This window comes from Oncorhynchus gorbuscha, linkage group LG03, assembly GCF_021184085.1.
Source record: "Oncorhynchus gorbuscha isolate QuinsamMale2020 ecotype Even-year linkage group LG03, OgorEven_v1.0, whole genome shotgun sequence".
Classification (NCBI taxonomy): domain Eukaryota; kingdom Metazoa; phylum Chordata; class Actinopteri; order Salmoniformes; family Salmonidae; genus Oncorhynchus; species Oncorhynchus gorbuscha.
Genome location: NC_060175.1, coordinates 85991635 through 86019509, shown reverse-complemented (window position 1 = coordinate 86019509; position 27875 = coordinate 85991635). Strand labels below are relative to the sequence as shown.

The window sequence follows — 27875 nt, the reverse complement described above, 5'->3', positions numbered from 1 at the left end:
TGACAGCACTGTCTAAAGAATTACTGGAAAAAATAGAAATATTCTCCACTCAATATCGCAAGGATGTGGACCGTCCCTTCCTGTTTTAGTACCGAGAGGGCCACCGTACCGAGACACATTGGAGCTGGAATACAGTCACTTAGGACTCGATTATGTTTAGATGTATGTTTATTTTATCAAAGACAAGGTTATTTATTTTCCAGCGTGAGGTCTACAGTTATATTTATTAATGATGTCACGTCAGCGTTTCGTCTTATTAGGTAGCTAGATAGCCACATATTTATTATTGTGCTGCCAACCCTTGTTCCTTTCCTGTGTCAATGATTCTCCTACCCTCACTCTTATGGCGGAGACTAAAATAATATATCACATTGACGAGGAGGAGACTCCTTATCTAGTGAAATTATCCGTTTCTCCTGAGAAAGTCACTTTAGCGGATTTTAAAAATGTCCTCAACAATCGTCCGGTCAATAGCTACAAATTCTTCTTCAAATCCATGGACCAGGATTTTGGGTAAGAATCCAAGCCATGAATATCCTATATTTTCTTCCTGTCTGTGTTGCGGTCTTGTCATTGTTATCATATAAGTATAAATGTATCTCAGCGCTAATTGGTTATTACACAGACACAACCATGTGTCCAATTTCACAACAAAGGTTGGTAACATTGTAACATTTGCGCAAGACTGATTGTGCAATGTCTGATCCGCGGTTGGCACCTGTTCATTGTATCCAATGCGCAATAGAATTGGTCCTTTGAAGTTCAGACCCGTAACACCAATATCTCATAGGACATTAAACGCGATTAACGTTACGCTTTTATTGTTGTCGATGTTGGTTATAGGCTACTGTAGCCTGCACAAAAGTGATTATATCTCATTTCGGAGGTTGTGCTGTGTTGTCATCGTCATGTAATAAGCCCATCTAATTTAATGATATAGACGTTACATTGACAAATCCTCCACATGTTTGCTGCGTGGCGCGAGTTCGGGATCGATTCCAAATGAATTATTGCCAGACAGGTTTCTCTTGTGTGTTCATGACTTTGTAGCACGTATAGCAATAGGTCATAAAGAGAGAGAAGAAAATGAAAGGCATAATAGAGATGGATGCCGATCGATAATAGTCACATATTAACTGTAGCCAATCATGATTTTCAGGAGACATTTATCAAATGTGACAGCATGACTATATGATGAGAACGTTGACATATCTATGTCATGTTAATCTCATTTCATTTAATAGGATAGGCTAAAAAGTAATCCGATGCGTCAAATAGGCTTCCGATGGACTGAAATTGTCACAGTAGGGATCCTGTATCCCTCTCATGTCGCTCTGTTTTACACGCACAGACGAGCACGCGCACGAATACACACACACACACACACACACACACGCATAAAGGTAATTTCCTCCGATTCTAGGCTGAAGGTGAATCAAGCGAACATCCATTTTCATGGAAAACAACGCGCCGTGTGCTCGCCATACATGTTATATAACGAATGGGTTGAAGAGCCAAAAGCTCACTCTTCGTTATTGGGATTTTGCTCTTTTTTTTGCCATTTTGCCATGCGACCCTAGGCCGCAAATCAGCTAAAAATGCCTGAGTAGAAACATGGCTGCCCGGTAGAAGAGCACTCCCTGAAAGAGGCGAGTGCCGTGGACTGACGGCCTGCCATAATTGTCAAATAGCGCTCAAATCGCGCATACATTTTTTTATTGACATACATCATGTAAATCAGTCGAACAAGCTCAGCTGGCCAACACCAATACTCCATTGAACATTTTATTTAATTAATAACACGTATTTTAATGACCCTTGTCTCAGTTTGAATAGTTCTGCCTATTGTCCTGTGAATGTACACTACAGTTCTATTGGCCAATAGATTGTCTGTGGTTAGTGGTAGCAATTAGTTCATTGCATTGTTGCCTGTCAGACATGTAATTTATGCTCACTGATATCAAATAGGATGATAGTCTGAATTGTTAGATGTTTAACATTCTTTTTCACATGTTGCCAACAGCCTATTTTCACTGATATTTTATTTTACTGTGAAAGGGATTTATCCTCTGTTCTTTCAAATGGTCTAGTATTTAGAATGAATGCAGAATACATTGATGTATAATTCACCATAGGCCTACATGCAGTTTATAAGTATGTTTTTATTCTTGTATGTAGTATTTCCTCTCACCCTTTCCATTGCACTCAGTATTGTGTTGTCATTCCTCAGTCTTTCTGCACCGACATATCTCCCCAGACAGGCAACTAGGTCTAAAGAGATGGTAGAAGTCTCTAGTTATGGTCCTGTTAATAGATGTGTTTGACCTCTCCTTCCCCCTCCCCCGCTCCCATGCATTCAGACAACATGGACACCTTTAATAGCTGCAGGTCAGAGGTTCACTTGTTATAGAGTCCTCCTTGGAGGATGACATATTTGTGTTAATGTCTGTTTCTCCTCTGACACGCACAGTCGCACACATGGCACCACATTGCACTCAAACAAACGCACACAGCCGCACGCACGCACACACACACACACACACACACACACACACACACACACACACACACACACACACACACACACACACACACACACACACACACACACACACACACACACACACACACACACACACACACACACACACACGCGCACACACACACACACACACACACACACACACACACACACACACACACACACACACACACACACACACACACACACACACACACACACACACACACACACACACACACACACACACACACACACACACACACACACACACACACACAGGCATAGCTCTGTAAAAGACCTGACTCCATCTGGTGTGAATATGATTGTATTTCCCTTATTTGGTTTGAGTCATCAACTTAGCAATGACTCATTGTGAAACCTATTATCTTATTCAGGGATTCATTCATTTAGCTTTATTCCATTTACCAAAAGGTGCTATTGTTTCCAGTTATTCTACCTTTGAAGATGTTTTCAGGCGATTTCCAGTTATTCTAGTTTTGAAGATGTTTTGAGGCGATTTCACAGCCAAACTGTTTTTAGTACACACTATCACAATCATCAGAGGAGGAAACCCACACACACACAGACAGACAGTCGTCTGTCTCTAGCACAGGGACGTCATATCGTCACGTCAGAAATTCCTACAGCAGGCAGCACGACCTTGTGAGGGAACTGTTTTTTCCTGGTAGCAGGTTAGTTAGTTGGGTCTATACTGTGTCCTCAGCAGGGCCTTCCTGTCCTGTCCCTGTCCCTCCAGTCACCAGCCAGGGCAGATTGATCCATGAGGCCCCAAGTGAGGAGATCCATCATCCGATTATGGAAACAAATAATCTTCTAAAGAGTTATAGTTAGGGTTAGACCTCGACATGGAGTTACAGATTTCTGTTGCTGAGTGCAGTGTTGGGCTTCGTGCCATGGTCCACCTTTCACAAGGGCCAGGGCAGTGGTGGTATTGGTCTTGTCATTTCAATCAACACATTCCTATGGTTTGATAACTGTAGCATTGTTAAAGTAGATAAGTAGGCAAAGGCTACACTGAGTCACATGTGAAAGTGAAATCCTTGAGCAGCATTGTACTCAGTGTACTGTCTGTATACAGTATGGGAACAACACAGACAGACACACAGAGGATAATAAGGCTGGTGTACCGCATAGACACAGACAGTATAGCTGTTAGAGAAATGAACTAGGGAATAATCAGACTCCATTAGAGAGGGAAAACATGGAATCCCTTGCAGTTATAGACAGTGTTTGATATGTAAATGTTCAGTCAGTGCCTGGTCTTACATAGTAGATCCCCTGTTGTGAAGGGGAAGCAAGCTATTTTTTTATTTCATTGTAATAAAATGTTAGATTTGTGCTGATAATACCAGGATTAGTTCATGTGGTCTACGTGGGTTTTATGATTTTTTTGGGGGTCCATAAAATATATTTAGTCCATCTGTGTATGATTCCGCATCTATTGTCTGTCTTATATCTCGTGAAATATTGTGTGTCCATTTCCAGTTGAAACATAGATTTGTGTAGGATAGAATGTAAATCCGGTTTTGCTGTTGAATTTTTATCCCTCACTGGCCTGACAAAAGACTGCATTATGTTGTTCAACCACATATGAATGCGTAGAGCTTTGATGTTGATATCATAGAGATCCTATTAAAGAACTATTAGTATTCAAATTCCTAATTGTATGGTCAATATGCTGTTTTGTTATGGCAACGGTTGAGATGTTAGTTTGAGACCTTAGTAAAACCTTTGTCATAGAGGATCACTGAAGGTAATAGTATAAGGAAAGGAAGTAAGTGCTCTTGGCATGAATGAGGATACTCAGCTGAATATGGAGATCTTTCCACCTGCGCCACGTCTACCTTACCTCACTTGAAAGGTTACTGTTGTTATTAGTACAGTAACCTGATATGTTCTGAGAACCTGAGGTTTCAGGAATAGCACTGAGCTAAGGTTGAGGAACCAATCCTCTTGAATAATTAAATACATTTTCATTCTAATTTGAATCACAGATATTTTGTGTACTATTGTGGCGAGTGAAATTTTTGGACTATGGGCCTGCTGAGTACAGCCGGCTGGTCAGTCGTCCCTCCTGACCCTGTGTTGTTGGGCCAGATGATAACTAGCTTCCCTCCTGCCCTGGGCATAATTAAAGTCCTCTAATCCCTACAACCCCCCCCCCCACACACACACACAGCCAGCCCTGCCGTACCATGGTCCACCACTACATTATGCAGCAATCTCCCTTTAAATCTTGTGTCATTAGCCTGTGAAATCTGTTAAGACTTGTTTAAGCTACCTGCTTTGAAAAGTGAGGGTTGTGATGACCGGAACCCAGTGTCTGACACTTGTCACATTTTAAACTGCGCTCTCCTGTGTGTGTGTCATCTACCCACTTGGGCACAGACGTCAATTCAACGTCTATTCCATGTTGGTTCAACGTAATTTAATTGAAATGACTTCGAAGCAACGTTGGTTCAACCAGTGCGTGCCCAGTGGGTAGCTACTGGTTGTGTTTGTGCATGGGGATTCGGTGGAGCAACTTGTGATGCTGAAATCAGTTGGAATATGAAAGTATGCATGAAGAAAGGTCATGGTTTACAGAGAGCACAGCATTTTGGTTTACTTTGGATGTTTGTCTGGATTCCTTTGGTTTTAATGCTTTTAACAGAGTGTGAGGCAGAGAGAGAGATTGTTACAATTCATGTTGTATCTAGCTTATTTGATCAATTTATTACCCTTAAACAGGGTCCTTGACCACTCATTTACCAATATGATGTTGTTCAGTTTGGAACCGCATTAAATTAGCACTGCTAATAATATATCAGAGTCCCATAATATATCAGAGTCCCATCCCGAGACCTTAAGAGTTAAAAGGCGATGACTTTGACTATAGGCGTTCTGTTTCTATTGACCACTCCCACATCCTCCCAAGTCACCTTCAGTTGGTCACGTGGCTGCAGACAGAGGATGCATACACTTCCTACCTAACGATGAGAATCACACCCCCTCTTCCTCTCTGTGGTTGAACAGAACCGGCCACACAGACAGCAGCATTCTGTCTACTGTGTTAGTAAGTTACAGCCACAAGTCTGCGTTATCTCTCTCCACCACTCCCACAGTACAGTATAACACAGCCGCAGTAGAACACAGTCGCTCGCTGTTGTCATGTGCGTAGGAACTCCTGGCAATGTCTGAAGGGAAAAAGAAGTAAATCATTGGAGCAGCAGTTTCATAGAAATGCAGTATAACGTCTTCATCAGACTTGCTTTCCTTTCAAGTCGTCTCTTTGTCCTGTTCACGTTCCAGAATTCACACCTATATTATCTATTATTCTCCCACCTATTCTCCCACCTTTGAGATAGGCATAATTACAGCCCAGGACTGTAGCCCAGGACTGTTTCTGTGTGTCTGTGTATATCCTCTGCCTCCAGACCAGGCCTGCTCTAGTCTGTACTGTGTGACAGGAGCCCAGCAGGTGTGGCTGGTTACTGGCAGTGGTTACTGCTGAACCCTGTCCCAGGGGTCAGAGGGAAAATGGGAGGTATTTTTGTTGGGAATTTACAGTCTAAGATGTACATGCTGAAGTCAACCAGTCTATTAATACCCCTCTAACTCCTGACACCCAGGCGGGTAGTACCTTGTCCCCTTTTCACCGCAACACAACCACTCTCACTATTCTAGGGCTGGGCTGGGTGGAGAGGCACACTCTTAGACAAAATGGTTCCAAAAGGGTTTTCCAGTTAGAACTCTTTTGGGTTCCATGTAGAACCCTCTGTGGAAAGGGTTCCAAAGGGTTCTACCTGGAACCAAAGGGGGATCTTCAAAGGTTTCTCCTATGGGAACAGCCGATGGACCGTTTTTGGTTCTAGATAGTACCTTTTTTTCTAAGAGTGTAGGGGATAGCCTATATATTTGGAATTGGATGTGATGACGATATGTACAATATATTGTGTGCACACGATAAATACAGATTCAATGTATTTCCTCAATGCCCAGACCTGTCACACATATACACATACAGCACACAGAGCACAAACAGGTCTGCATCGTCTTCACTTTGCTGTTGATCTATGTGCTTGTCCATGTAATGTTTCTGCACTAATATCATGTTGTTGTACTTAGTCAGGGCCATTAATCACTTATGGAGGCTGAGACTCAACATCTATCAGCTTTCAATGAACTTAGTCAACAGTAACATAGATGCCAAGCCCTTTACGGTCAAAAAGTGGAACATTCTACTGATTAAGCATGAATCTGTACAGAGCAGGAAAGGGTAGTAGAAATTATCCCTGGGTTGTAGGCTAGCAACTGTGTGTCCCGAGCACTGACTATCTCTCTCTCTCTCTCTCTCTCTCTCTCTCTCTCTCTCTCTCTCTCTCTCTCTCTCTCTCTCTCTCTCTCTCTCTCTCTCTCTCTCTCTCTCTCTCTCTCTCTCTCTCTCCCACCCACCGTCTCTCTCTCTCTCCCACCCTCTCTCTCTTTCTCTCTCTCCCACCCTCTCTCTTTCTCTCTCTCTTTCTCCTACTCTCTCTCTCTCTCTCTCTCTTTCTCTCTTTCTCTCTCTCCCACCCTCTCTCTTTCTCTCTCTCTCTCTCTCCCACCCTCTCTCTCTCTCTCTCTCTCTCTCTCTCTCTCTCTCTCTCTCTCTCTCTCTCTCTCTCTCTCTCTCTCTCTCTCCCTCTCTCTCTCTCTCTCTCTCTCTCTCTCTCTCTCTCTCTCTCTCTCTCTCTCTCTCTCTCTCTCTCTCTCTCTCTCTCTCTCTCTCTCTCTCTCTCTCTCTCTCTTTCTCCCACCCCCTTCCTCTCTCTCTCTCTCTCTCTCTCTCTCTCTCTCTCTCTCTCTCTCTCTCTCTCTCTCTCTCTCTCTCTCTCTCTCTCTCTCTCTCTCCCACCCTCTCTCTCTCTCTCTCTCTCTCTCTCTCTCTCTCTCTCTCTCTCTCTCTCTCTCTCTCTCTCTCTCTCCCACCCTCTCTCTCTCTCTCTCTCTCTCTCTCACTCTCCCACCCTCTTCTCTCTCTCTCTCTCTCTCTCTCTCTCTCTCTCTCTCTCTCTCTCTCTCTCTCTCTCTCTCTCTCTCTCTCTCTCTCTCTCTCTCTCTCTCTCTCGCTCGCTCTCGCTCTCTCTCTCTCTCTCTCTCTCCCACCCTCTCTCTCTCTCTCTCTCTCTCTCTCTCTCTCTCTCTCTCTCTCTCTCTCTCTCTCTCTCTCCCACCTCTCTCTCTCTCTCTCTCTCTCTCTCTCTCTCTCTCTCTCTCTCTCTCTCTCTCTCTCTCTCTCTCTCTCTCTCTCTCTCTTTCTCCCACCCTCTCTCTCTCTCTCTCTGCGCACGCGTGTGTGTGTTTGCCTGTCCACTCCACAGTGTTGTCAAAGAGGAGATTTCTGACGACAACGCCAAGTTGCCCTGCTTCAACGGGAGAGTGGTGTCCTGGGTAAGTGAGATGAATGGCGCCCCCACGTGTGTCGGTGTCACCCCCTGTCCCGTAGCTCCTCTCCCCGTCTCATTGCTCTCCTCTCCACTTCGCTGCGGCTCGCTGCCTCAGCGGTAGCTAAAGATACGTGTAGTGTAACGCTCCATATAGTGTATCTACCTAGAGAGATCACACTGTCATGCCTCCACAGTACAAAACTCAAGACTCGACATTAGAGAGGGACTCACTCATTGTTGAGCTTCTATGCTAAGTGCCTTACACAGGTGTGAGCTCTGCCAATGGGAGATGAACTAAGGCATGGTTACACAACGACATCACAACAGTCCAAGCTTGACAGTTTTACTAGCAATATCATACAGTATTCTACCAACAAATGAGGTCAGCTAACAATAATTTACATTGGCCTACCTAAGGATACGAGACACAGGTTCATTTGGTATAGTTGTACATAGTGCTAGGAGGAGTGGTGCATACATTATCATGACAGACTGTACTGCATACCATTACTGTGAATTATATATTGGGAACTGTAAATAGAGATCTTTATATTAGCTTTTCCCAGTGTCTTAACCTTTTCCCAGTGTCTTAACCATGTCCCAGTGTCTTAATCATGTCCCAGTGTCTTAACCATGTCCCAGTGTCTTAATCATGTCTCCGTGTCTTAACCATGTCCCCGTGTCTTAACCATGTCCCAGTGTCTTAATCATGTCCCAGTGTCTTAACCATGTCCCAGTGTCTTAACTATGTCCCAGTGACTTAACCTTTTCCCAGTGTCTTAACCATGTCCCAGTGTCTTAATCATGTCCCAGTGTCTTAACCATGCCCCAGTGTCTTAATCATGTCCCAGTGTCTTAACCATGTCCCAGTGTCTTAACCATGTCCCAGTGTCTTAACCATGTCCCAGTGTCTTAAACATGTCCCAGTGTCTTAACAATGTCCCAGTGTCTTAACCATGTCCCAGTGTCTTAACCATGTCCCAGTGTCCCAGTGTCTTAACCATGTCCCAGTGTCTTAACCATGTCCCAGTGTCTTAATCATGTCCCAGTGTCTTAACCATGTCCCAGTGTCTTAACCATGTCCCAGTGTCTTAACCATTTCCCAGTGTCTTAATCATGTCCCAGTGTCTTAACCATGCCCCAGTGTCTTAATCATGTCCCAGTGTCTTAATCATGTCCCAGTGTCTTAACCATGTCCCAGTGTCTTAATCATGTCCCAGTGTCTTAACCCTTAACCATGTCCCAGTGTCTTAACCATGTCCCAGTGTCTTAATCATGTCTCCGTGTCTTAACCATGTCCCCGTGTCTTAACCATGTCCCAGTGTCTTAATCATGTCCCAGTGTCCCAGTGTCCCAGTGTCCCAGTGTCCCAGTGTCCCAGTGTCCCAGTGTCTTAACCATGTCCCAGTGTCTTAATCATGTCTCCGTGTCTTAACCATGTCCCCGTGTCTTAACCATGTCCCAGTGTCTTAATCATGTCCCAGTGTCTTAACCATGTCCCAGTGTCCCAGTGTCTTAATCATGTCTCCGTGTCTTAACCATGTCCCCGTGTCTTAACCATGTCCCAGTGTCTTAATCATGTCCCAGTGTCTTAACCATGTCCCAGTGTCTTAACTATGTCCCAGTGACTTAACCTTTTCCCAGTGTCTTAACCATGTCCCAGTGTCTTAATCATGTCCCAGTGTCTTAACCATGCCCCAGTGTCTTAATCATGTCCCAGTGTCTTAACCATGTCCCAGTGTCTTAACCATGTCCCAGTGTCTTAACCATGTCCCAGTGTCTTAACCATGCCCCAGTGTCTTAATCATGTCCCAGTGTCTTAATCATGTCCCAGTGTCTTAACCATGCCCCAGTGTCTTAATCATGTCCCAGTGTCTTAACCATGTCCCAGTGTCTTAACCATGTCCCAGTGTCTTAAACATGTCCCAGTATCTTAATCATGTCCCAGTGTTTTAACCATGTCCCAGTGTCTTAAACATGTCCCAGTGTTTTAACCATGTCCCAGTGTCCCAGTGTCTTAACCATGTCCCAGTGTCCCAGTGTCTTAACCATGTCCCAGTGTTTTAACCATGTCCCAGTGTCTTAATCATGTCCCAGTGTCTTAACCATGTCCCAGTGTCTTAACCATGTCCCAGTGTCTTAACCATGTCCCAGTGTCTTAACCATGTCCCAGTGTCTTAAACATGTCCCAGTATCTTAATCATGTCCCAGTGTTTTAACCATGTCCCAGTGTCTTAAACATGTCCCAGTGTCTTAACCATGTCCCAGTGTCCCAGTGTCTTAACCATGTCCCAGTGTCCCAGTGTCTTAACCATGTCCCAGTATCTTAATCATGTCCCAGTGTCTTAACCATGTCCCAGTGTCCCAGTGTCTTAAACATGTCCCAGTATCTTAATCATGTCCCAGTGTCTTAACCATGTCCCAGTGTCTTAAACATGTCCGAGTGTCTTAACCATGTCCCAGTGTCTTAATTATGTCCCAGTGTCTTAACCATGTCCCAGTGTCTTAATCATGTCCCAGTGTCTTAATCATGTCCCAGTGTCTTAACCATGTCCCAGTGTCTTAATCATGTCCCAGTGTCTTAATCATGTCCCAGTGTCTTAATCATGTCCCAGTGTCTTAACCATGTCCCAGTGTCTTAATCATGTCCCAGTGTCTTAATCATGTCCCAGTGTCTTAATCATGTCCCAGTGTCTTAATCATGTCCCAGTGTCTTAATCATGTCCCAGTGTCTTAATCATGTCCCAGTGTTATTAGATTCTCCCTCTGGCATGTTCCTTTAACACTCATTATTATGGTTCAATTGAAAGCAGAGCAGCTGTATCTATGGGCCATTTTACATAAGCCTTTGTGCTCACACACGCACACAGTCACCAGAGTGAAAGCAATGTGAGCTGCGTCGTTCCCTCTGTTTCCCAATGTATTTATACATAGCCATCAGCCACCAGCAACCAGCTTTCCTCAGGCCCCTTCGGTGCATCTCATTTAGAGAGTATTTCTCTCTTATGTCTCTCAGATAGTTCTCTATGTCTGTTTGTGTGTATCTGTGTCTGTTTATCTGTTGTGTGTCTCTCTCTATGTCTGTTTGTGTGTATCTGTGTCTGTTTATCTGTTGTGTGTCTCTCTCTATGTCTGTTTGTGTGTATCTGGGTCTGTTTATCTGTTGTGTGTCTCTGTGTCTCTGTGTCTCTCTCTATGTCTGTTTGTGTGTATCTGTGTCTGTTTATCTGTTGTGTGTCTCTGTGTCTCTGTGTCTCTCTCTATGTCTGTTTGTGTGTATCTGTGTCTGTTTATCTGTTGTGTGTCTCTGTGTCTCTCTCTATGTCTGTTTGTGTGTATCTGGGTCTGTTTATCTGTTGTGTGTCTCTGTGTCTCTGTGTCTCTCTCTATGTCTGTTTGTGTGTATCTGTGTCTGTTTATCTGTTGTGTGTCTCTGTGTCTCTCTCTATGTCTGTTTGTGTGTATCTGTGTCTGTTTATCTGTTGTGTGTCTCTGTGTCTCTCTCTATGTCTGTTTGTGTGTATCTGTGTCTGTTTATCTGTTGTGTGTCTCTCTATGTCTGTTTGTGTGTATCTGGGTCTGTTTATCTGTTGTGTGTCTCTGTGTCTCTCTCTATGTCTGTTTGTGTGTATCTGTGTCTGTTTATCTGTTGTGTGTCTCTGTGTCTCTGTGTCTCTCTCTATGTCTGTTTGTGTGTATCTGGGTCTGTTTATCTGTTGTGTGTCTCTGTGTCTCTCTATGTCTGTTTGTGTGTATCTGGGTCTGTTTATCTGTTGTGTGTCTCTGTGTCTCTGTGTCTCTCTCTATGTCTGTTTGTGTGTATCTGGGTCTGTTTATCTGTTGTGTGTCTCTGTGTCTCTCTCTATGTCTGTTTGTGTGTATCTGGGTCTGTTTATCTGTTGTGTGTCTCTGTGTCTCTCTCTATGTCTGTTTGTGTGTATCTGGGTCTGTTTATCTGTTGTGTGTCTCTGTGTCTCTATATATGCCATTTAGCAGACGCTTTTATCCAAAGCGACTTACAGTCATGTGTGCATACATTCTACGTATGGGTGGTCCCGGGGATCGAACCCACTACCCTGGCGTTACAAGCGCCATGCTCTACCAACTGAGCTACAGAAGGACCCCTAAGAAGGGTCCTCTATGTCTGTTTGTGTGTATCTGGGTCTGTTTATCTGTTGTGTGTCTCTGTGTCTCTGTGTCTCTCTCTATGTCTGTTTGTGTGTATCTGGGTCTGTTTATCTGTTGTGTGTCTCTGTGTCTCTCTCTATGTCTGTTTGTGTGTATCTGTGTCTGTTTATCTGTTGTGTGTCTCTGTGTCTCTGTGTCTCTCTCTATGTCTGTTTGTGTGTATCTGGGTCTGTTTATCTGTTGTGTGTCTCTGTGTCTCTCTACAGCACTGGCTGCATATGTGTCCTATTACACATAAACACCATGCACATACCATTATACACACAAATACATGTACACACACACACACACACACACACACACACACACACACACACACACACACACACACACACACACACACACACACACACACACACACACACACACACACACACACACACACACACACACACACACACACACACACACACACACACACACACACACACACACACACACACACCACCCCCACTATGTCTGTTTGTGTGTATCTGGGTCTGTTTATCTGTTGTGTGTCTCTGTGTCTCTCTCTATGTCTGTTTGTGTGTATCTGGGTCTGTTTATCTGTTGTGTGTCTCTGTGTCTCTCTCTATGTCTGTTTGTGTGTATCTGGGTCTGTTTATCTGTTGTGTGTCTCTGTGTCTCTCTCTATGTCTGTTTGTGTGTATCTGTGTCTGTTTATCTGTTGTGTGTCTCTGTGTCTCTCTATGTCTGTTTGTGTGTATCTGGGTCTGTTTATCTGTTGTGTGTCTCTCTATGTCTGTTTGTGTGTATCTGGGTCTGTTTATCTGTTGTGTGTCTCTGTGTCTCTCTCTATGTCTGTTTGTGTGTATCTGTGTCTGTTTATCTGTTGTGTGTCTCTGTGTCTCTCTATGTCTGTTTGTGTGTATCTGGGTCTGTTTATCTGTTGTGTGTCTCTCTATGTCTGTTTGTGTGTATCTGGGTCTGTTTATCTGTTGTGTGAACAGACAACACAGAGAACATGGAGTAAACAATAAACAAGTCAATAACACAGTAGAAAAAAGGGAGTCTATATACAATGTATTGCAAAAGGCATCTCTGTGTCAGATGATCAGGTAGAATATTGGTGTGCTCTCTCTATGTCTGTTTGTGTGTATCTGTGTCTGTTTATCTGTTGTGTGTCTCTGTGTCTCTCTCTATGTCTGTTTGTGTGTATCTGGGTCTGTTTATCTGTTGTGTGTCTCTGTGTCTCTCTCTATGTCTGTTTGTGTGTATCTGGGTCTGTTTATCTGTTGTGTGTCTCTGTGTCTCTCTCTATGTCTGTTTGTGTGTATCTGTGTCTGTTTGTCTCTGTTATTAGGTCTCTGACTCACCCCTCTGTCTCTCTCTCTCTGTCTCTCTGTCTCTCTCTCTCTCTGCCTCTCTGTCTCTCTCTGTCTCTCTCTGTGTCTCTCTCTCTCTCTCTCTCTCTCTCTCTCTCTCTCTCTCTCTCTCTCTCTCTCTCTCTCTCTCTCTCTCTCTCTCTCTCTCTCTGTCTCTCTCTCTCTCTCTCTCTCTCTCTCTCTCTCTCTCTCTCTCTCTCAGCATCTGTGTCTGCAGCTCGTCCTGGCAGAGAGCTCTCACTCTGATGGGGGGTCCCAGTGTACAGAGAGCCACCCAGAGCTGCCACCCCCCCTGGAGAGGACAGGGGGCATCGGTGACTCCCGCCCACCCTCCTTCCAGTGAGTACACAGCACTGGCTGCATATGTGTCCTATTACACATAAACACCATGCACATACCATTATACACACAAATACATGTGTACACACACACACACACACACACACACACACACACACACACACACACACACACACACACACACACACACACACACACACACACACACACACACACACACACACACACACACACACACACACACACACACACACACACACACACACACATGCACCATGTCACCTTTGTAATTCACTGTAAGCCATATGCTAATCAGAATCTGGAGATCTCATCACGCAGGGGCCAAGCCAAGCGCACATGCGAGGTGTGTGTGTGTGTGTGGCATCCCTCCCATCTGTGGGGTAGCAGTCTGCTCATCTATGCAGCTACAGTGGGGCAAAAAAGTTTTTAGTCAGCCACCAATTGTGCAAGTTCTCCCACTTAAAAAGATGAGAGAGGCCTGTAATTTTCATCATAGGTACACTTCAACTATGACAGACAAAATGAGAAGAAAAAAATCCAGAAAATCACATTGTAGGATTTTTAATGAATTTATTTGCAAATTATGGTGGAAAATAAGTATTTGGTCATCTACAAACAAGCAAGATTTCTGGCTCTCACACACCTGTAACTTCTTCTTTAAGAGGCTCCTCTGTCCTCCACTCGTTACCTGTATTAATGGCACATGTTTGAACTTGTTATCAGTATTAAAGACACCTGTCCACAACCTCAAACAGTCACACTCCAAACTCCACTATGGCCAAGACCAAAGAGCTGTCAAAGGACACTAGAAACAAAATTGTAGACCTGCACCAGGCTGGGAAGACTGAATCTACATTAGGTAAGCAGCTTGGTTTGAAGAAATCAACTGTGGGAGCAATTATTAGGAAATAGAAGACATACAAGACCACTGATAATCTCCCTCGATCTGGGGCTCCACGCAAAATCTCACCCTGTGGGGTCAAAATGATCACAAGAAAGGTGAGTAAAAATCCCATAACCACACCTAGTGAATTTTAAAATATTTTTTATTTCACCTTTATTTAACCAGGTAGGCTAGTTGAGAACAAGTTCTCATTTGCAACTGCGACCTGGCCAAGATAAAGTAGAGCAGTGTGAACAGACAACACAGAGTTACACATGGAGTAAACAATAAACAAGTCAATAACACAGTAGAAAAAAAGGGGAGTCTATATACAATGTGTGCAAAAGGCATGAGGAGGTAGGCGAATAATTACAATATTGCAGATTAACACTGGAGTGATAAATGATCAGATGATCATGTACAGGTAGAGATATTGGTGTGCAAAAGAGCAGAAAAGTAAATAAATAAAAACAGTATGGGGATGAGGTAGGTGAAAATGGGTGGGCTATTTACCAATAGATTATGTACAGCTGCAGCGATCAGTTAGCTGCTCAGATAGCTGATGTTTGAAGTTGGTGAGGGAGATAAAAGTCTCCAACTTCAGCGATTTTTGCAATTTGTTCCAGTCACAGGCAGCAGAGTACTGGAACGCACTAAGGCGAGACACAGACAAATAATGAGGTGTTGGCTTTAGGGATGATCAGTGAGATACACCTGCTGGAGCGCGTGCTACGGATGGGTGTTGCCATCGTGACCAGTGAACTGAGATAAGGCGGAGCTTTACCTAGCATGGCCTTGTAGATGACCTGGAGCCAGTGGTTTTTGCGACGAATATGACCTGCAGAGAGCTGGGACCAAAGTAACAAAGCCTACCATCAGTAACACACTATGCCGCCAGGGACTCATCCTGCAGTGCCAGACGTGTCCCCCTGCTTAAGCCAGTACATGTCCAGGCCCGTCTGAAGTTTGCATTTGGATGATCCAGAAGAAGATTGGGAGAATGTCATATGGTCAGATGAAACCAAAATATAACCTTTTGGTTAAAACTCAACTCGTCGTGTTTGGAGTACATTGAGTTGCATCCAAAGAACACCATACCTAGTGTGAAGCATGGGGGTGGAAACATCATGCTTTGGGGCTGTTTTTCTGCAAAGGGACCAGGACGACTGATCCATGTAAAGGAAAGAATGAATGGGGCCATGTATCGTGAGATTTTGAGTAAAAACCTCCTTCCATCAGCAAGGGCATTGAAGATGAAACGTGGCTGGTTCTTTCAGCATGACAATGATCCCAAACACACCGCCCGGGCAACGAAGGAGTGGCTTCGTAAGAAGCATTTCAAGGTCCTGGAGTGGCCTAGCCAGTCTCCAGATCTCAACCCCATAGAAAATATTTGGAGGGAGTTGAAAGTCAGTGTTGTCCAGCAACAGCACCAAAACATCACTGCTCTAGAGGAGATCTGCATGGAGGAATGGGCCAAAATACCAGCAACAGTGTGTGAAAACCTTGTGAAGACTTACAGAAAACGTTTGACCTCTGTCATTGCCAACAAAGGGTATATAACAAAATATTGAGATAAACTTTTGTTATTGACCAGATACTTATTTTTCACCATAATAATAGAACTCTATTGGGTTCCATGTATAAACTTTTCCCAAGAGGCTTCTACATGGAACCCAAAACCCTTTAACCCTGAGTGCAGCTGGCTGTACCTGTGCCAAAACTCCTGTATTTTCCATCCTATAGCTTGTTCTCCATCTTCTTTTAAATAGCAAGCCAACCTGTTTTCAGCACTTTTACTTCTATGATCAAAAGTCATTTTCTCATGCTGTCACGTCACTCATGCAGCAGACATGTTTGGAACATCAAATCGCAATAAATATTGCATCGGCACCTACGTAGCGTGACAATATCGTATCGTAAGGTCCCTGGCAATTCCCAGCACTCCCAGTTAAGAGTTAGTAAAGATATATTATGAGGCCATACAATGTGTGGTGTTATTACTACATCGATGGGTTAAAAGCTTAGGAGTGAACTCTGCTTCTCGAATCTTGTTTGACCCTTATGCAAGCACTACACTTTGACTTCAAACAGACTGATTAAAGATTCTCACTGTACTTGTAAAGAGAGAGACCCCCAAAGCCAAATTTAGCAGGAAATGCTGTGGGCCCTGGGCTGGAGTTGTTAGTGCCATTACAGCAGTGTGTTACCTTCTGTAGGGGTCTGTATTGAGAGCATGCAATCTGTCATGTTCCAGTATCTCTTTATCTGCTGTTTGACATCCTGGCTTTTTGCCCTCTGCGGGCTGCTGCTCCCTGCTGCTTGGCTGTCAGCCTGCCTGATCCTTTTATTGTCCGGGCCTCCTCTCTTCCTGCTGTGTCTACTGCCACCTTGCGGTCAAATATGGGCATGTTGGCTCGGCTCCCACACGACAAGGATTTAACTTTCCTATTCCCCCCTCACTTTCTCTCCCCTTGCTCTCTCTCTCTCCCTCTCTCTCTCTCTCTCTCTCTCTCTCTCTCTCTCTCTCTCTCTCTCTCTCTCTCTCTCTCTCTCTCTCTCTCTCTCTCTCTCTCTCTCTCTCTCTCTCTCTCTCTCTCTCTCTCTCTCTCTCTCTCTCTCTCTCAGACAGGCAGTGTTTTTTCTATGGTCATTAGTAGGCCTATGGTGAATTCCCCATAGTGAGCTTCTGTCATTCTCAGTCTCATTCTGAAAATAGACAGAATATTATTACCAGTTCATTTTGTTATTGTGCTTTATTCATGTATTTCATGGATCCATTCCTGTATGAATGGCTGTGTTTGATGGAGGACAGAATAGGTAGAATAGCAGTTTGGGCTGAGTGTGGTGCAGAGCAGGCAGAATTAATGTGCTTCTGCCTGATAATCCGGATTAGCAAACAACCATCTCTGTTTCCCCCCCGGGGTGGGGAGGGGGGGGTGATAGGCGGTTAGCGGGGCGGGGGGATCACAGCTGGCAGCCCCGCATCCCCCTCCCAACCCAGCCTCCGTCCCTTGGTAATCTCACAAAGGATTGGCCGACATAGGCGATCAGCCTACCCCCTTCCAGGCTGGAAGGCTGCCATTGACAAACAACAGCCACACCACATTGGCCAATCCCTTCCATATAAACATACTGCCCCATCCCTGCTTTATCCCTGTCATATAGACAGATAATATAAACATACTGCCCCATCCCTGCTGTATCCCTGTCTGAGACAGATAATATAAACATACTGCCCCATCCCTGCTTTATCCCTGCCATATAGACAGATAATATAAACATACTGCCCCATCCCTGCTTTATCCCTGCCATATAGACAGATAATATAAACATACTGCCCCATCCCTGCTTTATCCCTGCCATATAGACAGATAATATAAACATACTGCCCCATCCCTGCTTTATCCCTGTCTGAGACAGATAATATAAACATACTGCCCCATCCATGCTTTATCCCTGTCTGAGACATATAATATAAACATACTGCCCCATCCCTGCTTTATCCCTGTCTGAGACATATAATATAAACATACTGCCCCATCCATGCTTTATCCCTGTCTGAGACATATAATATAAACATACTGCCCCATCCCTGCTTTATCCCTGCCATATAGACAGATAATATTAACATACTGCCCCATTCCTGCTTTATCCCTGCCATATAGACATATAATATAAACATACTGCCCCATCCCTGCTTTATCCCTGCCATATAGACATATAATATAAACATACTGCCCCATCCCTGCTTTATCCCTGTCTGAGACATATAATATAAACATACTGCCCCATCCATGCTTTATCCCTGTCTGAGACATATAATATAAACATGCTGCCCCATCCCTGCTTTATCCCTGCCATATAGACAGATAATATTAACATACTGCCCCATTCCTGCTTTATCCCTGTCTGAGACAGATAATATAAACATACTGCCCCATCCCTGCTTTATCCCTGTCTGAGACAGATAATATAAACGTACTGCCCCATCCCTGCTTTATCCCTGCCATATAGACAGATAATATAAACATACTGCCCCATCCCTGCTTTATCCATGTCTGAGACAGATAATATAAACATACTGCCCCATCCCTGCTTTATCCCTGTCTGAGACAGATAAAATAAACATACTGCCCCATCCCTGCTTTATCCCTGTCTGAGACAGATAATATAAACATACTGCCCCATCCCTGCTTTATCCCTGTCTGAGACAGATAATATAAACGTACTGCCCCATCCCTGCTTTATCCCTGCCATATAGACAGATAATATAAACATACTGCCCCATCCCTGCTTTATCCATGTCTGAGACAGATAATATAAACATACTGCCCCATCCCTGCTTTATCCCTGTCTGAGACAGATAAAATAAACATACTGCCCCATCCCTGCTTTATCCCTGTCTGAGACAGATAATATAAACATACTGCCCCATCCCTGCTTTATCCCTGTCTGAGACAGATAATATAAACATACTGCCCCATCCCTGCTTTATCCATGTCTGAGACAGATAATATAAACATACTGCCCCATCCCTGCTTTATCCCTGTCTGAGACAGATAATATTAACATACTGCCCCATCCCTGCTTTATCACTGTCTGAGACAGATAATATAAACATACTGCCCCATCCCTGCTTTATCCCTGTCTGAGACAGATAATATAAACATACTGTCCCATCCCTGCTTTATCCCTGCCATATAGACAGATAATATAAACATACTGCCCCATCCCTGCTTTATCCCTGTCTGAGACAGATAATATAAACATACTGCCCCATCCCTGCTTTATCCCTGTCTGAGACAGATAATATAAACATACTGCCCCATCCCTGCTTTATCCCTGTCTGAGACAGATAATATAAACATACTGCCCCATCCCTGCTTTATCCCTGTCTGAGACAGATAATATAAACATACTGCCCCATCCCTGCTTTATCCATGTCTGAGACAGATAATATAAACATACTGCCCCATCCCTGCTTTATCCCTGCCATATAGACAGATAATATTAACATACTGCCCCATCCCTGCTTTATCCCTGTCTGAGACAGATAATATAAACATACTGCCCCATCCCTGCTTTATCCATGTCTGAGACAGATAATATAAACATACTGCCCCATCCCTGCTTTATCCCTGTCTGAGACAGATAATATTAACATACTGCACCATCCCTGCTTTATCACTGTCTGAGACAGATAATATAAACATACTGCCCCATCCCTGCTTTATCCCTGTCTGAGACAGATAATATAAACATACTGTCCCATCCCTGCTTTATCCCTGCCATATAGACAGATAATATAAACATACTGCCCCATCCCTGCTTTATCCGTGTCTGAGACAGATAATATAAACATACTGCTCCATCCCTGCTTTATCCCTGTCTGAGACAGATAATATAAAAATACTGCCCCATCCCTGCTTTATCCCTGTCTGAGACAGATAATATAAACATACTGCCCCATCCCTGCTTTATCCCTGTCTGAGACAGATAATATAAACATACTGCCCCATCCCTGCTTTATCCATGTCTGAGACAGATAATATAAACGTACTGCCCCATCCCTGCTTTATCCCTGTCTGAGACAGATAATATAAACATACTGCCCCATCCCTGCTTTATCCCTGTCTGAGACAGATAATATAAACATACTGCCCCATCCCTGCTTTATCCCTGCCATATAGACAGATAATATAAACATACTGCCCCATCCCTGCTTTATCCCTGCCATATAGACAGATAATTTAAACATACTGCCCCATCCCTGCTTTATCCCTGCCATATAGACAGATAATATAAACATACTGCCCCATCCCTGCTTTATCCCTGCCATATAGACAGATAATATTAACATACTGCCCCATCCCTGCTTTATCCCTGCCATATAGACAGATAATATAAACATACTGCCCCATCCCTGCTTTATCCCTGTCTGAGACAGATAATATAAACATACTGCCCCATCCCTGCTTTATCCATGTCTGAGACAGATAATATAAACATACTGCCCCATCCCTGCTTTATCCCTGCCATATAGACAGACAATATAAACATACTGCCCCATCCCTGCTTTATCCCTGTCTGAGACAGATAATATAAACATACTGCCCCATCCCTGCTTTATCCCTGTCTGAGACAGATAATATAAACATACTGCCCCATCCCTGCTTTATCCCTGTCTGAGACAGATAATATAAACATACTGCCCCATCCCTGCTTTATCCCTGTCTGAGACAGATAATATAAACATACTGCCCCATCCCTGCTTTATCCCTGTCTGAGACAGATAATATAAACATACTGCCCCATCCCTGCTTTATCCCTGCCATATAGACAGATAATATAAACATACTGCCCCATCCCTCCTTTATCCCTGCCATATAGACAGATAATTTAAACATACTGCCCCATCCCTGCTTTATCCCTGCCATATAGACAGATAATATAAACATACTGCCCCATCCCTGCTTTATCCCTGCCATATAGACAGATAATATTAACATACTGCCCCATCCCTGCTTTATCCCTGCCATATAGACAGATAATATAAACATACAGCCCCATCCCTGCTTTATCCCTGTCTGAGACAGATAATATAAACATACTGCCCCATCCCTGCTTTATCCATGTCTGAGACAGATAATATAAACATACTGCCCCATCCCTGCTTTATCCCTGCCATATAGACAGACAATATAAACATACTGCCCCATCCCTGCTTTATCCCTGTCTGAGACAGATAATATAAACATACTGCCCCATCCCTGCTTTATCCCTGTCTGAGACAGATAATATAAACATACTGCCCCATCCCTGCTTTATCCCTGTCTGAGACAGATAATATAAACATACTGCCCCATCCCTGCTTTATCCCTGTCTGAGACAGATAATATAAACATACTGCCCCATCCCTGCTTTATCCCTGTCTGAGACAGATAATATAAACATACTGCCCCATCCCTGCTTTATCCCTGTCTGAGACAGATAATATAAACATACTGCCCCATCCCTGCTTTATCCCTGCCATATAGACAGATAATATAAACATACTGCCCCATCCCTGCTTTATCCCTGCCATATAGACAGATAATATAAACATACTGCCCCATCCCTGCTTTATCCCTGCCATATAGACAGATAATATAAACATACTGCCCCATCCCTGCTTTATCCCTGTCTGAGACAGATAATATAAACATACTGCCCCATCCCTGCTTTATCCCTGTCTGAGACAGATAATATAAACATACTGCCCCATCCCTGCTTTATCCCTGCCATATAGACAGATAATATAAACATACTGCCCCATCCCTGCTTTATCCCTGCCATATAGACAGATAATTTAAACATACTGCCCCATCCCTGCTTTATCCCTGCCATATAGACAGATAATATAAACATACTGCCCCATCCCTGCTTTATCCCTGTCTGAGACAGATAATATAAACATACTGCCCCATCCCTGCTTTATCCCTGTCTGAGACAGATAATATAAACATACTGCCCCATCCCTGCTTTATCCCTGCCATATAGACAGATAATTTAAACATACTGCCCCATCCCTGCTTTATCCCTGCCATATAGACAGATAATATAAACATACTGCCCCATCCCTGCTTTATCCCTGCCATATAGACAGATAATATAAACATACTGCCCCATCCCTGCTTTATCCCTGCCATATAGACAGATAATATTAACATACTGCCCCATCCCTGCTTTATCCCTGCTATATAGACAGATAATATAAACATACTGCCCCATCCCTGCTTTATCCCTGTCTGAGACAGATAATATAAACATACTGCCCCATCCCTGCTTTATCCCTGTCTGAGACAGATAATATAAACATACTGCCCCATCCCTGCTTTATCCCTGTCTGAGACAGATAATATAAACATACTGCCCCATCCCTGCTTTATCCATGTCTGAGACAGATAATATAAACATACTGCCCCATCCCTGCTTTATCCCTGCCATATAGACAGATAATATTAACATACTGCCCCATCCCTGCTTTATCCCTGTCTGAGACAGATAATATAAACATACTGCCCCATCCCTGCTTTATCCATGTCTGAGACAGATAATATAAACATACTGCCCCATCCCTGCTTTATCCCTGTCTGAGACAGATAATATTAACATACTGCACCATCCCTGCTTTATCACTGTCTGAGACAGATAATATAAACATACTGCCCCATCCCTGCTTTATCCCTGTCTGAGACAGATAATATAAACATACTGTCCCATCCCTGCTTTATCCCTGCCATATAGACAGATAATATAAACATACTGCCCCATCCCTGCTTTATCCCTGTCTGAGACAGATAATATAAACATACTGCCCCATCCCTGCTTTATCCCTGTCTGAGACAGATAATATAAAAATACTGCCCCATCCCTGCTTTATCCCTGTCTGAGACAGATAATATAAACATACTGCCCCATCCCTGCTTTATCCCTGTCTGAGACAGATAATATAAACATACTGCCCCATCCCTGCTTTATCCATGTCTGAGACAGATAATATAAACGTACTGCCCCATCCCTGCTTTATCCCTGTCTGAGACAGATAATATAAACATACTGCCCCATCCCTGCTTTATCCCTGTCTGAGACAGATAATATAAACATACTGCCCCATCCCTGCTTTATCCCTGCCATATAGACAGATAATATAAACATACTGCCCCATCCCTGCTTTATCCCTGCCATATAGACAGATAATTTAAACATACTGCCCCATCCCTGCTTTATCCCTGCCATATAGACAGATAATATAAACATACTGCCCCATCCCTGCTTTATCCCTGCCATATAGACAGATAATATTAACATACTGCCCCATCCCTGCTTTATCCCTGCCATATAGACAGATAATATAAACATACTGCCCCATCCCTGCTTTATCCCTGTCTGAGACAGATAATATAAACATACTGCCCCATCCCTGCTTTATCCATGTCTGAGACAGATAATATAAACATACTGCCCCATCCCTGCTTTATCCCTGCCATATAGACAGACAATATAAACATACTGCCCCATCCCTGCTTTATCCCTGTCTGAGACAGATAATATAAACATACTGCCCCATCCCTGCTTTATCCCTGTCTGAGACAGATAATATAAACATACTGCCCCATCCCTGCTTTATCCCTGTCTGAGACAGATAATATAAACATACTGCCCCATCCCTGCTTTATCCCTGTCTGAGACAGATAATATAAACATACTGCCCCATCCCTGCTTTATCCCTGTCTGAGACAGATAATATAAACATACTGCCCCATCCCTGCTTTATCCCTGCCATATAGACAGATAATATAAACATACTGCCCCATCCCTGCTTTATCCCTGCCATATAGACAGATAATATAAACATACTGCCCCATCCCTGCTTTATCCCTGCCATATAGACAGATAATATAAACATACTGCCCCATCCCTGCTTTATCCCTGCCATATAGACAGATAATATTAACATACTGCCCCATCCCTGCTTTATCCCTGCCATATAGACAGATAATATAAACATACTGCCCCATCCCTGCTTTATCCCTGTCTGAGACAGATAATATAAACATACTGCCCCATCCCTGCTTTATCCATGTCTGAGACAGATAATATAAACATACTGCCCCATCCCTGCTTTATCCCTGCCATATAGACAGATAATATAAACATACTGCCCCATCCCTGCTTTATCCCTGTCTGAGACAGATAATATAAACATACTGCCCCATCCCTGCTTTATCCCTGTCTGAGACAGATAATATAAACATACTGCCCCATCCCTGCTTTATCCCTGTCTGAGACAGATAATATAAACATACTGCCCCATCCCTGCTTTATCCCTGTCTGAGACAGATAATATAAACATACTGCCCCATCCCTGCTTTATCCCTGTCTGAGACAGATAATATAAACATACTGCCCCATCCCTGCTTTATCCCTGTCTGAGACAGATAATATAAACATACTGCCCCATCCCTGCTTTATCCCTGCCATATAGACAGATAATATAAACATACTGCCCCATCCCTGCTTTATCCCTGTCTGAGACAGATAATATAAACATACTGCCCCATCCCTGCTTTATCCCTGTCTGAGACAGATAATATAAACATACTGCCCCATCCCTGCTTTATCCCTGTCTGAGACAGATAATATAAACATACTGCCCCATCCCTGCTTTATCCCTGTCTGAGACAGATAATATAAACATACTGCCCCATCCCTGCTTTATCCCTGTCTGAGACAGATAATATAAACATACTGCCCCATCCCTGCTTTATCCCTGCCATATAGACAGATAATATAAACATACTGCCCCATCCCTGCTTTATCCCTGCCATATAGACAGATAATTTAAACATACTGCCCCATCCCTGCTTTATCCCTGCCATATAGACAGATAATATAAACATACTGCCCCATCCCTGCTTTATCCCTGCCATATAGACAGATAATATTAACATACTGCCCCATCCCTGCTTTATCCCTGCCATATAGACAGATAATATAAACATACTGCCCCATCCCTGCTTTATCCCTGTCTGAGACAGATAATATAAACATACTGCCCCATCCCTGCTTTATCCATGTCTGAGACAGATAATATAAACATACTGCCCCATCCCTGCTTTATCCCTGCCATATAGACAGACAATATAAACATACTGCCCCATCCCTGCTTTATCCCTGTCTGAGACAGATAATATAAACATACTGCCCCATCCCTGCTTTATCCCTGTCTGAGACAGATAATATAAACATACTGCCCCATCCCTGCTTTATCCCTGTCTGAGACAGATAATATAAACATACTGCCCCATCCCTGCTTTATCCCTGTCTGAGACAGATAATATAAACATACTGCCCCATCCCTGCTTTATCCCTGTCTGAGACAGATAATATAAACATACTGCCCCATCCCTGCTTTATCCCTGTCTGAGACAGATAATATAAACATACTGCCCCATCCCTGCTTTATCCCTGCCATATAGACAGATAATATAAACATACTGCCCCATCCCTGCTTTATCCCTGCCATATAGACAGATAATATAAACATACTGCCCCATCCCTGCTTTATCCCTGCCATATAGACAGATAATATAAACATACTGCCCCATCCCTGCTTTATCCCTGCCATATAGACAGATAATATAAACATACTGCCCCATCCCTGCTTTATCCCTGCCATATAGACAGATAATATAAACATACTGCCCCATCCCTGCTTTATCCCTGCCATATAGACAGATACTATAAACATACTGCCCCATCCCTGCTTTATCCCTGTCTGAGACAGATAATATAAACATACTGCCCCATCCCTGCTTTATCCCTGCCATATAGACAGATAATTTAAACATACTGCCCCATCCCTGCTTTATCCCTGCCATATAGACAGATAATATAAACATACTGCCCCATCCCTGCTTTATCCCTGCCATATAGACAGATAATATAAACATACTGCCCCATCCCTGCTTTATCCCTGCCATATAGACAGATAATATTAACATACTGCCCCATCCCTGCTTTATCCCTGCTATATAGACAGATAATATAAACATACTGCCCCATCCCTGCTTTATCCCTGTCTGAGACAGATAATATAAACATACTGCCCCATCCCTGCTTTATCCCTGTCTGAGACAGATAATATAAACATACTGCCCCATCCCTGCTTTATCCCTGCCATATAGACAGATAATTTAAACATACTGCCCCATCCCTGCTTTATCCCTGCCATATAGACAGATAATATAAACATACTGCCCCATCCCTGCTTTATCCCTGCCATATAGACAGATAATATAAACATACTGCCCCATCCCTGCTTTATCCCTGCCATATAGACAGATAATATTAACATACTGCCCGATCCCTGCTTTATCCCTGCCATATAGACAGATAATATAAACATACTGCCCCATCCCTGCTTTATCTCTGCCATATAGACAGATCATTTAAACATACTGCCCCATCCCTGCTTTATCCCTGCCATATAGACAGATAATATAAACATACTGCCCCATCCCTGCTTTATCCCTGCCATATAGACAGATAATATAAACATACTGCCCCATCCCTGCTTTATCCCTGCCATATAGACAGATAATATTAACATACTGCCCCATCCCTGCTTTATCCCTGCCATATAGACAGATAATATAAACATACTGCCCCATCCCTGCTTTATCCCTGCCATATAGACAGATCATTTAAACATACTGCCCCATCCCTGCTTTATCCCTGCCATATAGACAGATAATATAAACATACTGCCCCATCCCTGCTTTATCCCTGCCATATAGACAGATAATATAAACATACTGCCCCATCCCTGCTTTATCCCTGTCTGAGACAGATAATATAAACATACTGCCCCATCCCTGCTTTATCCCTGTCTGAGACAGATAATATAAACATACTGCCCCATCCCTGCTTTATCCCTGCCATATAGACAGATAATATAAACATACTGCCCCATCCCTGCTTTATCCCTGTCTGAGACAGATAATATAAACATACTGCCCCATCCCTGCTTTATCCCTGCCATATAGACAGATAATATAAACATACTGCCCCATCCCTGCTTTATCCCTGCCATATAGACAGATAATATTAACATACTGCCCGATCCCTGCTTTATCCCTGCCATATAGACAGATAATATAAACATACTGCCCCATCCCTGCTTTATCCCTGCCATATAGACAGATCATTTAAACATACTGCCCCATCCCTGCTTTATCCCTGCCATATAGACAGATAATATAAACATACTGCCCCATCCCTGCTTTATCCCTGCCATATAGACAGATAATATAAACATACTGCCCCATCCCTGCTTTATCCCTGCCATATAGACAGATAATATAAACATACTGCCCCATCCCTGCTTTATCCCTGTCTATAGACAGATAATATAAACATACTGCCCCATCCCTGCTTTATCCCTGCCATATAGACAGATCATTTAAACATACTGCCCCATCCCTGCTTTATCCCTGCCATATAGACAGATAATATAAACATACTGCCCCATCCCTGCTTTATCCCTGTCTATAGACAGATAATATAAACATACTGCCCCATCCCTGCTTTATCCCTGTCTGAGACAGATAATATAAACATACTGCCCCATCCCTGCTTTATCCCTGTCTGAGACAGAT

The 27875-nt window shown here is 43.4% G+C and overlaps 1 protein-coding gene across 7 annotated transcripts in view; it reads left to right on the top strand.

Moving 5' to 3' along the window:
* Positions 1–96: 96 nt before the first annotated feature.
* The window catches only part of LOC124032088 (segment polarity protein dishevelled homolog DVL-1-like), a 93883-nt gene continuing 66104 nt past the window's right edge, over positions 97–27875 (top strand). For all 7 annotated transcript variants that reach the window (XR_006838205.1, XM_046344171.1, XM_046344170.1 and 4 more), the window contains exons 1-3: positions 97–513; positions 7888–7957; positions 13684–13805. Coding sequence is in view for 6 of the 7 variants with exons in the window: in XM_046344171.1 (XP_046200127.1) it covers positions 344–513; positions 7888–7957; positions 13684–13805 (362 nt within the window). In the remaining variant the exon portion in view is untranslated. The remainder of the gene's footprint in view (positions 514–7887; positions 7958–13683; positions 13806–27875) is intronic.